Genomic DNA, 16020 nt, shown 5'->3' on the forward strand with positions numbered 1-16020 from the left:
GAGCGATGGTCACGTTTCCCAGCAGCTTGATGAGCTCCTCGTTGTTGCGGACGGCCAGCTTCAGGTGTCTGGGGATGATGCGGGTCTTCATGTTGTCCCGGGCCACGTTACCGGCCAGCTCGAGGATTTAAGCGGTCAGATACTCGAGCATTTTGCAGCGCCAACATCATCACATTTCCGCAACAAATCCATCTTCGTGCATGCGTGATAAAGCGTCATTGGGTATCTAGCCACCCCATCCCCCCACCACTTGGCTGGAGGAAGTGGCTGAATGGGAGATTTTGAAGCTGTAGCTCTCCCCCCTCGGCAACTCACTCCAGGCCTCGACGATTCCCCCCCTCAGCCGCTCGCTCCAGACCTCGCTGCTCCCCCACCCCATCACTCCCCTGGCCAGTTGTTCCTCGCTTCGCACCACCCCACTCTCTGGCCACTCGCTCCAGGCCGTGCCGCTTCCCTCCTCTCAGCCACTCACTCCTACGTCGCCCTGTCACTCCTTGCGGCCCTCCTGCTTCTACAGGTGGCGCCTGGTGAAGAAATGTGGGAGCGAGTGTCACGGCCAGAGCTAGCTGCTGTGGGCTGGGCTGGGACAGGGTGGGGGGTGGGGGTGCGGAGAACGAACAGCCAGAGTGCGGAATTTCGCCAGTAGGGAGGAGGGGGAGAAAGCGAGTTGCAGAGGGGGGAGAACGGTCAGTGGGGTGGGAGCTAGTAGCTGCGTTCGGGTGAAGTCAGTCCTGGTCAGTTATATAAACAAATCACAATAACGAATTGGCAGCACATTTTATCCTCTGCCCGATTTTCCTTTCCATCGATCGGGGTGCTAATTCACTATCTTCCAATGGAAATTCAATCATAAAATTCCTTTTGTATTTAATAGGATTACTGAAATGTTAAATGGATCTGAGGATTACAGTTAGCATTAGCAAACGCACCCGAGTGAATTAGCACCCCAATCGATGGAAAGGAAAATCGGGGAATGTAGAGAATGTGCTGCCAATTCGTTATTGAGATTCGTTGAGTAATTCAATTCTGCCCAACACTGAAATTGGCGGCTTTTTTGAATTCAACCTTTCTGCCAGGACGACAATTTAAGACAATGATTTGCTGTATTTTCTAATTCGAGGCTCGGCAATTGGTTAAGACATGCGAATGGGAAGAGGGTGACCAATCAGAAGTGGTCTCTGGATAGCGCGGGCTCAAACTGCGGGAATTCCAGGTCCCTGAATGAATGAGCTGAAACTGATCAGTTTCACAAACCCTGTCAGTTTCAGTGCAGGAAACACCGTCTCGGGGGAAATAACATCACAAGTGGGTCTGGTTCCAGTGACCGATTTAACGGCTGCTGCAAAACTCCCGGCTTCCCTCATTGCAGCAAAATCATTTTGAAATTCGATGAAAACAATGAGTGATTCTGGAGGAGTGATGTGGCTTTTCACTGAGGGTGTGTGTGGACTGGGGAAATAACTAATTGTAGAGCCTCGGGCACTGTTTACACAGCCCGTTTAGAAAATCAAATCCACTGCACATCCTTGCTACAAATGAAATGTCAAATTTGGGGATTCTAGTTTTGTATCTCGAACACAGCACAGATTTATTCCAGACAGTTCTAAACAGCCTATCCCAGCTCCCGTTTCCAGGTCACTGCTCTGTCTGTGAGGCGGTGGGTGGCTCTTAGAAGAGCCTTTGTTGTGTTTGCTGGAAAGGGTCGAGTTGTTCAGCCGCTGAATCCGCAGAGAGTGCGGCCCTGCCGTTTCAGAGCGGACACCATGGCAGTGACCGTCTTGCACTTGGCGTGTTCAGTGTAGGTGACAGCATCCCTGATCACATTCTCCAGGAAAACCTTCAACACCCCGCGAGTCTCCTCATCGATCAAACCCGAGATCCGCTTGATCCCGCCACGGCGAGCCAGGCGGCGGATTGCTGGTTTGGTGATGCCCTGGATATTATCAGGAAGCACTTTCCGGTGCCGCTTTGCTCCGCCTTTGCCCAGTCCTTTCCCTCCTTTACCTCTGCCAGAATTTCTTTTATTAATTTCCAAAATATACTTTATTCATAAAAATCTGTTAAAAAAAATACATTACAAAACAGTTCCAAAAAGCACCAAGTCAAACAATACAAAGAGTGCAAAGGAGATCAGTTTCCTTCAATACAGGAGTGAGTTGCCTCACAACCCTTCCATTTCATTGTCATGCCATGTACATTTTACAGCAAACAAATATTTTCTGGCTACAGTTCGAGTGGTTTCCCATGGATCCAGCTCCTCAGTTCAGCTTGGTGAGGGGACCTTACACTGTGGTCTTTCCACATTGAGCCTTTCATGCGGCTGCCCCAAGTTTTAGTGCGTCCCTCAGCACGTAGTCCTGGACCTTGGAATGTGCCAGTCTGCAACATTCGGTCATGGACAACTCTTTGCGCTGGAAGACCAGCAAGTTTCGGGCAGACCAAAGAGCGTCTTTCAACGAATTGATAGTCCTCCAGCAGCAGTTGATGTTTATCTCGGTGTGCGTCCCTGGGAACAGCCCATAGAGCACAGACTCCTGTGCTACAGAGCTGCTTGGGATGAACCTCGACAAAAACCACTGCATCTCTTCCACACCTGCTTTTCAAAGACACATTCCAGAAAGAGGTGGGCAACGTCTCTTTTCCACCACAGCCACCTCGAGGGCCGCGTGTGGATGGGGTGAGACTTCGGGTGTGCAGGAAGGATCTGACAGGGAGGGCTCTTCTCACCATCAGCCAGGCTACATCTTGGTGCTTGTTTGAAAGTTCTGGTGATGAGGCATTCTGCCAAATGACTTTGGACTTCTGCTCAGGGGACCATCCGACAGGATCCACCATCTCCTTTTCCCGTAGGGCCTTGAGGATATTCCGTGCAGACCACTGCCTGATGGATTGGTGGTCAAAGTTGTTTTTCCACAGAAACTTTTCCATGAAGGATAGGCAGTACGGCACAGTCCAACTTGATGGAGCATTACGCGGCAATATGACCAGGCCCATCCTTTGCAACACTGGGGACAGATAGAACCACAGCACGTAGTGACACTTGAAGTTTGCAAACTGGGGATCTACACACAGCTTGATGCAGCCGCACACAAAGGTAGCCAGAAGGATGAAGGCGACGTTGGGTACATTTTTCCCGCCCTTATCCAGAGGTTTGAACATCGTGTCCCTCCGGACTCGGATCATTTTGGATCCCCAGATGAAGCGGAAAATGGCTCAGGTGATCGCCACTGCGCAGGAATGCGGTATAGGCCAGACCTGCACTACGTACAGCAATGTGAGCGCCTCGCACCTGATGACCAGGTTCTTACCCATAATGGAGAGAGATCGCTGCTCCCACATGCTCAGCTTATGTTGTACCCTGGCTACTCGCTGCTTCCAGGTGTTGGTGCACGTCTCAGCCCTTCCAAACCATATCCCCAGCACATTCAGGTAATCTGACCTAACGGTGAAGGGGACAAAGGATCGGTCAGCCGAGTTCCCAAAGAAAATGGCCTTGCTCTTGCCGTGTTTAACATTGGCTCCCAAGGCCAGTTCGAGCTGGTCGCAGATGCTCATCACTCTGCGCACAGACAGTGGATCCGAGCATAAAACGGCGACGTCATCCATGTAGAGGGAGGTTTTAATCTGAGTGCCTCCGCTGCCTGGGATTGTCACCCCTCTGATGCTCGCATTCTTCCTAATAGACTCAGCAAAGGGTTCAATACTGCAAACAAACAAGACAGGGGAGAGAGGACAGCCCTGTCTGACTCCAGATTGGATCGGGAAACTTTCTGATTCCCACCCATTGATTGAGACTGCACTACTTATGTTTGTGTAGAGTAGTTTGATCCAATTGCAGATTCCCTCCCCAAACCCCATTTTGGAATGCACATCCATCATGTAAGTGTGCGATATCCTGTCAAAAGCCTTCTCCTGGTCCAGGCTGATGAGGCAGGTGTCCACCCTCCTGTCCCGTACATCGGTGATCATATCCCTGAGTTGCGCAAAGCTATCAGAGATTGTCCTGTCTGGTATAGTGTAGGTCTGATCAGGGTGAATCACCAACTCCAGAGCAGAATTGAATCGACTGGCTATGTCTTTTGACAGAATCTTGTAGTCAGCATTAAGCAGAAATTGGGCCACCAATTTCTGATTTCTGTCCTCTCCCCCTTTTGCTTGTCGATGAGGGTGATGATGCCTTTCCTCATGGATTCTAACATGCTGCCAGCCTGGAGCATACTCTTGTTTACTGGCAGACATGTTGATTCTTTCCTCAAATCAGTGCACAATAAAAGAGACTGATTCTGTCAGGCTCCTTTTTATACAGGCCACCTGGACCTGGCTGAGAAAGGCAGAGTGAGAGCAGGGAGGGGAGGAGACAAGAGTGAAGATTAAACAGAGAGCTAGATGGAGGAGACACCCAGAGTGACAGACAGAGAGAGAACGGCCCCTCATCTTTCAGCTCCACCTCCAGTTTCCTCCGGGGTGCCAATTTCAAACCCTTTATTAACAGTAGAACCAAAACCCAGCTCTCCACACAAACCCTTCCAGACTCGGCCTTCATAGTCAAGGCTTTCCAGAAAGCCGGAGCTTTTAAATATGGTCCCGATGCAATTAACACTCAGTAATATTCCCACCTAAACACAGTGCATTCTATACTAAGAAACCTCCTCAGTAACATCACCATTTCCTCACACATCCGCTTCCTGCAGTTTACAAACACCTTACTGCAGCTGTTTGGGGAATCTCCTGTGTTGAGATTGGAGTTGGAAAGCGGCCTTTACCCGGCAGTGTTATCGTCTCACATTGAATCTGCTAGACATCCTGTTCTCTTTATTGTGAGAGAGAAAGCACGGATTTAGGAAATGTTCATTTGAAATGATCTCTATTGAGAACGAGCCCGGCCGTGGGACAGGTATTCCAGTGCAAAGAGCTGTCCATGACCGAGTGTTGCAGACTGGCACATTGCAACGTCCAAGACTATGTGCTGTGGGACGGCATTAAAGCTTAGGGCAGCCACCATGGAGACTCAATGGGGAAAGGCTGCAGTCTGAGGCCCTAGTAGTCCATAGTACAGTGAGGGGCTGGAACCTGTGTAAAACCCCTCGGGCTGTTTGCACCAGAGAATGTTTGATGTGTAATGTAAATACTGTAAATATAACCTGTGCAGGCAGGGATAGTGAGATACATCATGTACATTATTGAAGGAAACTGATCTGTATTGTACCTTATGTAATATTAAATTTGAACTGCTTTGCAATGTAATTGCACAAATTATATGAATAAAATACATATTGTGCAAAAGAAAGCAGCTTTCCTGTCAACACACACCTTGTCTCAGGGCACAACTTTCCTGTGATCTTGTCATACCCAACTTCGCTCTATATCTTCTGACACACACACTTTACAGTCTGTCATTTCCAAAAACAAGCATTCTAAAATCAAAAGACCTTTTGTTTATTTCTCCTTTCTTTTCATTTCTCTTCTATTCTTCTCAATCACTCCCTTCAACAGTCCTATTCAGATCAAGGTGGAATGTGAATAGTGTCACAACTCACCTGACACTATTATTACCCTTCTTTTCTCTTGTCTCATTCAATGGGAAAGTTTTATTCACCAGTCTGTTGCTGTTTTACACTCTTGCCATACCATCTGGTATTGCATCCATCTGAATTCTGTGCTTTCATGGCCTTACATATCTTTTCCTCTTCTGGATGATTTGTTTGCTTCAGTTCCATTCAACCAGGCTGGACCACAGGGAAGCTTAGAACCTTTGCCTTGGACGGGTCCACGTTGATCCATTACATTCAGAATCACCTCCTTGAAATAACTCCATAGTACAACTACAGTAACCACACAGAATCTGCTTCAAACACTCCACATTTTATCTGTTCTGACTGTCAACACCTCCAGCTCTTTTGTTTAAGTGGAACCCATCAGGTGTGTATAGGCTCCTTCTATTCTGAAAGCTGTAGCACTGGTTCAGGGAATTCAGCCCTGTTTCTCTACTCGAAAGGATCAGCCATGCTTGATCTGCCTCGTATTTTGCTTTTCTTGCAACGTTACAAGACCTCCAATCCTCTGGCACCACACCTGTATCCAGTGAGGGATTGGAAAATGATGGTCAGACCTTCCACTATTTCTTCCCTGGCTTCATTCAACAGCCTGGGGTACATTTCATCTGGTCCTGGTGATCTATCCACATTCAAGGATGCTCATCCCATTAAGACTTCCTCTCTCCTTACGTTATCACGTCCAATACTTCACACACCTCCTCCTTCATAACAATATCTGCATCACCCTCTCATTTGAGAAGACAGTAATGTATTCATTAAGGATATTGGCAACATCTTCCACCCCGATACAAAGGTTACATTTTTGAGCTTGTATGTGCCCTGCTGTTTGCTTAGTTGCCTCTTACTCTAATGTTTTGTTGCAACATCTTTGGGTCCATTGTTATTTTGTTCGTCCATGTTCTTTCCTGCTTTTTCTTTGCTTTTTGCCGCTGCTCCCAAATGCCTCCAGTTCAGTCAAAACACAAGGTGTCAGAAGTGGGATTCGAACCCACGCCTCCGATGGAGACTGCGACCTGAACGCAGTGCCGCAGACCGCTCGGCCATCCTGACCGCCTACAAGATATTATTAATGCAAAGGAAATTATTCATTCTTTGTGGAAAGTATTTGTGAGATTGTGGAAATGTCTGGAAGAGGAAAGACCAGCGGGAAAGCTCGGGCCAAGGCCAAGTCTCGCTCCTCCCGGGCTGGACTGCAGTTCCCGGTGGGCCATGTTCACAGGCACCTGAGAAAGGGCAACTATGCTGAGCGTGTGGGTGCCGGAGCCCCGGTCTGTCTGGCTGCTGTGCTCGAGTATCTGACCGCTGAAATCCTCGAGCTAGCCGGTAACGCGGCCCGGGACAACAAGAAGAGCCGCATCATCCCCAGACACCTGCAGCTGGCCGTCCGCAACGACGAGGAGCTCAACAAGTTGCTGGGACGAGTGATCATCGCACAGGGCGGGGTGCTGCCTAATATCCAGGCCGTGCTGCTGCCCAAGAAAACCAGCGTTCAGAGCTCCCAGAAAAAGTAAAGCGGCCAAAATGTCATCTAATAACCCAAAGGCTCTTTTCAGAGCCACCCACAGTCTCTGTGAAAGGGCTGGTTACTGTCAGGAGGGAGTCAGAGATGGAGTTATTGGAACAGTGGATTGACCTGTTTCACATCTGTCCAGGTGTGTTTTCAGTGGGGAAGAGACGGCCGCCCACCTCCTCCTGGAATGTGCCTTTGCAAAGCAGGTGTAAAAAGAGATGCAGTGGGTTTTGTCAAGGTTCATCCCAAGCAGCTCTGTAACCCAGGAGTCTGTGCTCTACGGGCTGTTCCCAGGGACACACACCGAGACAAACATCAACTGCTGCTGGAGGACTATCAATTCGATGAAAGACGCCCTTTGGTCTGCCCGAAACTTGCTGGTCTTCCAGCGCAAAGAGTTGTCCACCACCGAATGTTGCAGACTGGCACATTCCAAGGTCCAGGACTACGTGCTGAGGGACGCACTAAAGCTTGGGGCAGTCGCAGCAAAGGCTCAATGTGGAAAGACCACAGTGTAAAGTTCCCCCACCAAGCTGGACTGAGGGGCTGGATCTATGGGAAATCCCTCGAACTGTATCGTTAATATTCTCAATTGCTGTAAATGTAAAACTGTAATTGACATGACAATTGTGAAACGGAAGGGCTGGGAAGAAACTCATGACAGTATTGAAGGAAACTGATCTCCCTTGCAATGTTTGCATTTTTTGGTGCTGTTTGGAAACTGTTTGGCAATGTAATTTTTACAGATTTTTATGAATAAAGTATATTTTGGAAATAAAAAAAAAGTTTTCAGTTCCCTCTCTGGATTTCGCTCTGTTTCTCTGCTCACACATCTCCCCCTCCAGTTAAGTGAAGAAGTGAACTACAGGGTGTCAGAATCAACAATTTAATAAATCCCGCTGCCTTCGATTTGATAAATCCCGAGATTATCCCGGTACATTAACGGGAACTGGTTCGGAGCTGATGAATTAATTTAATAATGGAAGTGTCCGGGTTAATTCTCTGTTTTTCATTTGGACAGTTTGAATTGTGTTTTTTTTTTCTCTCTGGTGATCTGAGCGCCGCTTCTCAATGAGAATCTGCTCCCGGAACAGAGTAAATGCAGGAAGGAAGAGGCCATTCTCGGGCTGTGTGTTTCTCTCCTAACCTGATCTGCTTCGACCGCACTGTTCCCAGAGGACGGAATCAGTGAGAGTTGTGCACACACAGGAGCTGAGTCCATTGCAGCGCTTTAATATGTGCCTTCCCCCCGGCCCTCCCTATTCTCCGGACACAGAGCTGTCTGTTTCCCCCGGCGGCGGGAGAGAGTCGGGGATTCTCTCCCCGCAGTGTCAGGGTCTGCAACCCCGGGGAACTGGCGGTTTCAGTCAGAGTGACCGAGCTGCCTTACATATCCTGTGTACTGATCTCCAATGGATTCAAATATTAGTGAACTCATTGGGTAATGTCTGTAAATAACCCTCATGTGAACGGACCCGGCTCCATTAATGCCTTCCAAATAAAACTAGGATCCATTTCTTTTCCCCAAATGCCAGCTAACGGATCCCAGGAGCGGGGTTGAGATTGTGCTGAGCAGCAATGAGTCTCCGGTAATGCTGCTTTCTAAATTCCAGATTAGCTCTCAGTCCGACAGGCCTTTCGGGAAAGTGATGTGACAAAACAGAAACCATGTGACCGCCCCTCCAATCTCATGGGTTTGATGATGAACAGAGATGGCAGCTCTTTCCTTTGCTGATTTGGTGGCTCTGAAAAGAGCCCTTGTTACACTTGTTACTGAAGCTGGGTTTTAGGTGCGTTCCCCGCGGATGCGGCGGGCCAGCTGGACGTCTTTGGCCATGATGGACCGGGATCATTCTGGTGAATCTGCTAATTTTCCGACAGAAGCATCAGTCGCTGTTTGAACTGTTTAAAGTCAGTGGTGTATTAGCAGCCAGAAAGTGAAGGGCAGTTCATTGCTCCCTGCAGCATTATCCGCCTCTTTCAGGAGAAAAGATCAGAAACCGCTCGTTTCTGTCAGTCCCCGAGAAGCCTGTGAGAAGCGGTTAGTCGCTAATTTGTTCCTTTTACAGAGAGGAAGCTGATATTTGTACCGTTTTAAATTGCAGAACCGGACCTTCCTCCCGCCGCTTACAGTTAACAGATTGACAAATGAAAACGATTCCTAAAATCGCGTCAGGATTTTGTGACGGTAAATACAGTAAAACAGAACATAAAATGAGAGATTTTAAAATTGTTGCCTGAAAATTGAAATTTTCCATCACTTCAATTCCTTCCTGCTCTGGAATTGCCGGGCTTTTTCCAATTGGAAAATTTCAGCCAATGAGAACTTCTATTTAATTTATGTGACACTCCGATTGGTTAAGAATTGGATTGAGAAGCGGGTGACCAATCAGAGACAGAGTCAAACTGTTGGAATTTCAGGCCCCCAGGAACTGAGCTGAAACTGTTCAGATTGACAAACCCTGGCAGCAGCTTCACACATTGGACACTTCACACTGAGTCATTCAAGGGCTGGTGTGAGAGAAGCTTCAGATCCTGTCATTACTCTCTGACTCATTATTCATCTAGAACCAAACAATTAGTAAATGTGAAGCAGTGAAGAGACTTTTCACTCTCACTGCAGAATGTGTCATCTGGGGAAATATGGAACTATTATTTTCGGAGATTCCAGGTACATTCCTCCCTGAACAAATCCATTCCTAACATTCCCGATCACAGCCTATCCCAGCTCCTGTTGTCACCCGACTCCAGCTGAATTGGAGAAACTCGTGTTGGGGTTTGAGTTGTGAGGTGGGGTTTCTCCGCCAGTGTTACTGTCTTACAGACTCTCCCCCTGAATTTGTGAACTGAGACTGCACCGAACACATCCCCAGTTAGAGTGAGGGCCGGGTATCCCTCTGTTTTATTACAGAGAGTGGGGAAAGGGCTGGGTGGAGGGGAGTCACCAGGGATCCTGGATTTACTCCAAATCATTTCCATGTGGAATCTGCAGGCGGGGCCTGGACAGGGATCATTTGATCAAGGGATCAGCTCTTTCCTGAGAGATGTGGGTGGCTCTGAGAAGAGCCTTTGTGTTCAGATGTTTACACGTTTCCCGCGCTTTCACTTCTTTCCAGACCCTGCTTTCTGAGACTTCGCTGCTTTCGTCTTGACCTTGCTCTTCCATGTCTGCACTTTCTTCAGCGCCTTTCCGCCCGCCGCACTCTTGCCTTTTTTGACCTTCTTCGCAGGAGACTTTTTCTGAAGCACTGCTTTCTTCATCGCCTTATTTGGCGTTGCCGCCGCTTTGCTGCTCGTTTTCTTGGCTGTTACTTTCTTTGTTGTCACTTTCTTGTCTGCTGGTTTCTTCACTAAAGATTTCTTGTCTGCTGGTTTCTTCACTAAAGATTTCTTGGCTGCTGGTTTCTTCACCTTTTTTCCCACTTTTCCCTGGGTTTTCCTTCTTGCTGATTTTGAAGGTGCCGGAGGCGCCCTGTCCCTTGCTCTGCACCAGGGAGCCTTTGTTCACATTCCTCTTGATACTTCGCTTGATCTGGGTCTTGAGCTTCTCCTGAGCGGTGGCAGACCTGCAAGGAATCAACTACCAGCTAGCGTATTAAGCGAGACCAAGGCTCAGGGCCTTCAGTGACCTGGAGGGGAGTCGGAGAGGCAGCGGATCCTGTGAGGAACCACAATCAAGGAAGGATGAGAAGGTCATTGTCAGGGTACAGAGGAGATTAAGTTAAAGATTTACCAGTTTATAAGCAAGCGCAGAGCCAAGGAACGGTGCTGGGGCAGATCAAATAATAGGAAGTTGTGATCAATTGGAAGGCAAGAGTGATTAAATGACAGAAGAGATGATGGTGCAAGGCAAAAGTCAGGGACAGAATAAGTAACATTTTGTAAGCACAGATCCCAGGAGTGGGGTTTGAACCCACGCAGGTACATGTCTATCGGATCTTATGTCCAACGCCTTAACCACTCGGCCATCCTGGGACATTAACCCACCACTAAAAATGAAATTTAATGTGATCTGGGTGCCATCTGGCCTTTTACAATATAAAGTTATGACTCCTCTCCCATGCTAAATTGGACCCTTCATTATTTATGAACCTCAATCGGATCACCCCTCAGTCTACGTTTCTCTAAGGTGTAGCGTCCCAACTCTTTTAGTCTAACTTGATAACCAAGATGTCTTATACTGGGAATTTGTCGAATGTCTCTCCTCTGTACCCTTTCCAAAGCCTCAATATCACCCATCATGTGAGGAGACCAAGACTGGATACAATATTCCAAGTGAGTCCTGACCAAGGTTTCATAAAAGGACAAATTCGGGACATCTCAGATACTGAAGGAGTCCGTGTCCAGAAGCAGCAAGACCTGGACAACATTCAGACTTGGGCTGCTAAGTGGCAAGTAACATTCACACCACGTAAGTACCAGGCAATGACCATCTCCAACAAGAGAGAATGTAACCATCTCCCTTTGACGTTCAACAGCATTACCATCGCTGAATCCCCCCACCATCAACATCCTGGGGGTTACCATTGACAAAAGCTTAACTGGACCATTCATATACATACTCTGGCTGCAAGAGTAAATCAGATAGTGGGAATTCTGTGATGAGTAACTCAGCTCAAGGCACGTGGTGAAATGCTCATTAGGAGAGCTGGAGAAATGGACTGGTCAGGTGGGCAGAAAAGTTGCAAATAGAATTCAACTTGGAGAAGTGTGAGGTGATGCCTTTGATGAGGTCAAACACAGCAAAGGAATACACAATTAATGGGTGAATGCTGAGAGGTGTAGAGGAAGTGAGGGACCTTGAAGTGAATGTCCACAAATCCCTGAAAGTAGCAGGACAGGTTGATAAGTTGGTTGAGAAGGCTTATGGAATCCTTTCCTTTATTAGCCGATGTATAGAATATAAGAACAGGGAGGTTATGCTGGAACTGTATAAATCATTAGTTAGGCCACAACTTGAATTCTGTGTGCAGTTCTGGTCACCTCATTCCAGAAAGGATGTAATTGCACTAGAGAGGTTACAGAGGAGATTTACGAGGATGTTGCCAGGACTGGAAAAATGCAGCTATGAGGAAAGATTGGATAGACTGGGGTTGTTCTCCTTGGAATAGAAAAGGCTGAGGGGAGATTTGATTGAAATGTACAAAATTGTGAGGGGTCTGGATAGAATGGATGGGAAGGGTCTATTTACCTTAGTAGGGAGGTCAGTGACTAGAGGGCATAGATTTAAAGTGATGTGTTGAACAATTAGAGGGGAGATGAGGAAAGGTTTTTTCACCCAGAGGGCTGTGGGAGTCTGGAACTCACTGCCTGCAAGGGTAGCTGAGGCAGAAACCCTCAACTCATTTAAAAGGTGTCTGGATGTGCACCTCAAGTACCTGAACCTGCAGGCTACGGTCCAAATGCTGGGCAATGGGATTCAGCTGGGTGGCTCGTTTTTTGGCCTGCCTGTGCTGTAAACTTTCTATGTTCTATGATTCTATGCAGACACAATGGGCCGAATGGCCTCCTTCTGCACTGTAATAATTTTGTGATTTTTGACTCTCCAAAACCTGTCAACCATCTACAAGGCACAAACCAGGATGAGTGCAGCACCAACAATACTCTAGAAACTCGACACTGTTCAGGACAAAGCAGCCGCCTTGATTGTCACCCCATTCACCACCTAAAACATTCACTCCCTTCACCACTGACGCACAGTGGCAGTAGTGTGTACCATCTACCAGATGCACTGCTGCAACTCACCAAGGCTCCGCAGACAGCACCTTCCAAACCGAAGACCTCCACCACCTTGAAGGACAAGGGCTGCAGATGCATGGAAACACCACCATGTGCAAGCTCCCCTCCAAGTCACACACCATCTGATCTGCAAATTTATCGCTGTTCATTCACTGATGCTGGGTCAAGATCCTGGATCTCCCTTCCTAACAGCACTGTGGGTGTACCTACACCACATGGAGTGCAGCAATTCGAGAAGGGAGCTCACCGCCACCTTGTCAAGGACAATTAGGGATGGGTAACAAATTCTGGACTTGTCAGTGTCGCTCACATCCCATGAAAGAATATGCCTCATCTTATACTCAATTGTCCTCTGAATGCAGCCCAACCCTCTATTTGCTCCAGCTATCACTTCACAGCATTGCTGCTGTACCTTTAGAGATCTGTGCACTAGAACATCCAGATCTCTGCTCAAAATTATTTTCTTTTTTCCACCTACTTTAATGTTTTTCCCTGAAGCGTGTATGAATGTTGAGCATTCGCCCTGTCCACATGAATAACACTGCACTTACCCAAATTAAACATCATTTACCAGTCATGAACCCAATCTCCCAACACATTAAGATCAGCCTGAAACAGTCGAGTATCGTCTGCAGTTTAAACACTCGCACAGATCTTCAAATCATCTGTCAATTTACAGATGGTGCCCCCTCCACCTACATCCAGATCATTAATAAAAATAATAAAGAGCAACAGTCCCAACACCGATCCCTGTGAGATACCATTGGTGACTGGTCTCCAAACAGATCCAGATCCATCTGTAACTACTTTCTGCCTACGTCGTGCCAGTCAGTTCCCAATCCAGATCAATATATTACCACTGATACCAGGGACTTTAATCTTATAGAGCAGCCTCTTGTGTGGAACCTTATCAAAATCTTTTGAATGAGATCAGCTAATTGAACACAGGCTGAGGATTAGGCCTAGGCCTGTCCTGCTCTGTGTATGGGTCGCAGGACCAAACAAGGTGAGATCAGCTCACTGAGCACAGGCCCTTCCTGCTCTATATGGTGCTCAGTCCCTCACCAAATGAGAATAACTAACACACCACAGGCCATAGAGCCTCGGCCCATCCTTCTCTGATTGTGGTTCAGTGCCAACCAGGTAAGATCAGCTAATTCAGCACAGGCCGGAGATGGAAGCTGGACCTTTCCTGCTCTGGGGACTCCGTACCATACCAGGTGCGATGAAGTAAAATACCACAGGCCGGGGATGGAGCCTGAGATTTCTCTGTTCTGTGTGGAACTCTGGACAACAATGTGTGAGAAGAACTATCATCCCTCAGGCTGAGGAAGGAGCCTGGGCCCATTCTGTTCTGTGTGGCTCCTACCACACTGAGTGGGATCAGTTAACTCAACACAAGCCATGAATATAACCAGGCCCTTTCCTGCTCCGTGTGGCTCAGTATCAGACCAGGTGGCATCAGCTAACACAGCACAGGCTGGGGCTGTAGCCTGGGCCCGTCCTGCACTGTGGGTTCAGTAACAACCCGGAAGATGAACTTTTTTCAAAAGACTTCAGTGTATTTAACTCTGTCCAACACTGTGAGGCAGCTTTCAGTGTTTATAAAGAGTGTAATTTATTGACTGGTCTCTTGGATCAAACAGGGTAACAGACAGAGGTCTGTGTGCAGAGGGTTTGGAGGTGAGCTCTGATTCCTAACCCTTGCTGGACTGTGAGGAATAAAGAATGAATGAGAGAGAGAGAATGTGGGAGAAGGGATGATGGAAGAATTTGTCCGTGAACCTGATTAAAAGTGGCTCAAACTCAAGATAATATTAAGATATCAAGAGCAGAACATTAACATAATCTGAGTTCCGCGATCTGGTCGGGTCCCATTCCCCTGAAGTGAGGAATGAACGCGTGGGGAAATTCCGCCTGGAGTTATATTTGTCTCCAATGAAGATGAGTTCACAGTGAGGCCGGAATAGCTCAGTTGGGAGAACACTGGATTGAAGAACCAGGATACAATCCCTGGTTTCATCAGTTTTAATTTGGTGTCTCCATCAGTTTAAGTAGAGAGAATCAGAGGGGAGATTTTCCACTCTTGATCCCATGGGCTGAATTTTAAACTAACGGTGCGGCTCTCGGCAGAGGCACCGGAAGCGGGTGTCGTCACCACACGAGTGAAATGTGGCCGACCGACCCCGATCACGGAGCAGCCGACCAATTAATGAAGGGGAGGCGTGGGGCCCATGTAAACAAGGACCAGAGGCAGGGAACGAGGCACCGATGGCACCGACATCTGACACAACGGCAGGTGCTGGCACCATATTGAAAGGGCTGCCAGACCTGCATTCACTGCTGCCTGGTTTAAAGGAGTGTCTTCCTCGGAGCCCTCTGCTGTCCCAGGACCCGTTCTGCTGCCTCTGCTGTCCCAGAACCCCTTCTGCTGACTCTGCTGCCCCAGGACCCGTTCTGCTGCCTCTGCTGCCCCAGGATCCGTTCTGCTGCCTCTGCTGCCCCAGGACCCGTTCTGCTGCCTCTGCTACCCCAGGATCTGTTCTGCTGCCTCTGCTGCCCCAGGACCCGTTCTGCTGCCCCAGGACCCGTTCTGCTGCCTCTGCTGCCCCAGGACCCATTCTGCTGCCCCAGGATCCGTTGTGCTGCCTCTGCTGCCCCAGGACCCATTCTGCTGTCTCTGCTGCCCCAGGATCCGTTCTGCTGCCCCAGGACCCATTCTGCTGCCCCAGGATCCGTTCTGCTGCCTCTGATGCCCCAAGACCTATTCTGCTGCCTCTGCTGCCCCAGGACCTGTTCTGCTGCATCTGCTGCCCCAGGACCCGTTCTGCTGCCTCTGCTGCCTGATAGGTAAGGAGCTGAATGCGAGCCTGCAGTGACCATGGTCCCACAGTTTAGCGATGCCTTCCTGCAGGTTCGCCTCCAGGTGGCAAGCGATAGGTGGAAGATCCTCTTTCCCAGGGATGGGAGGTGAAGACCTGCCCACCTGACCAAATATAGCTGGCTGGAGATAGTAGGTGAAGTCAGCAGCTGTGGGGTCACCCCCAGGACATGGATCCAGTGCAGGAAGTGGGTCAATGACCTGATCCAGGCTGCTCAGGTGAGAAGTCCAAACACTTTGGACCCTTTGGACATTGCATGTGGCAGAGTGAGAGGGAGTGTTTGGTGGAAAGGGAGTGACCACTCAGTCATGTGTATTGTGGAAGGGCAGCAGGA

General features: G+C 48.4%; 1 protein-coding gene and 2 non-coding genes across 3 annotated transcripts; 1 reads left to right on the top strand and 2 right to left on the bottom strand.

The window, feature by feature from the left end:
* Nucleotides 1-6522: 6522 nt before the first annotated feature.
* Nucleotides 6523-6605, bottom strand: trnal-cag (transfer RNA leucine (anticodon CAG)). Its single transcript has one exon. It is a non-coding gene; the product is annotated as a tRNA-Leu (tRNA).
* Nucleotides 6606-6676: 71 nt separating this feature from the next.
* Nucleotides 6677-7033, top strand: LOC137360606 (histone H2A type 1-C-like; the record flags this gene model as incomplete). The annotated part of the gene is made up of 1 exon (XM_068025998.1): nucleotides 6677-7033. A coding segment is annotated over exon 1 (357 nt), but the record flags the coding sequence as incomplete, so codon positions are not given.
* Nucleotides 7034-10957: 3924 nt separating this feature from the next.
* On the bottom strand, nucleotides 10958-11040 carry trnal-uaa (transfer RNA leucine (anticodon UAA)). Its single transcript has one exon. It is a non-coding gene; the product is annotated as a tRNA-Leu (tRNA).
* Nucleotides 11041-16020: the final 4980 nt, after the last annotated feature.

This window comes from Heterodontus francisci, unplaced genomic scaffold (assembly GCF_036365525.1).
Source record: "Heterodontus francisci isolate sHetFra1 unplaced genomic scaffold, sHetFra1.hap1 HAP1_SCAFFOLD_59, whole genome shotgun sequence".
NCBI classification, from domain to species: domain Eukaryota; kingdom Metazoa; phylum Chordata; class Chondrichthyes; order Heterodontiformes; family Heterodontidae; genus Heterodontus; species Heterodontus francisci.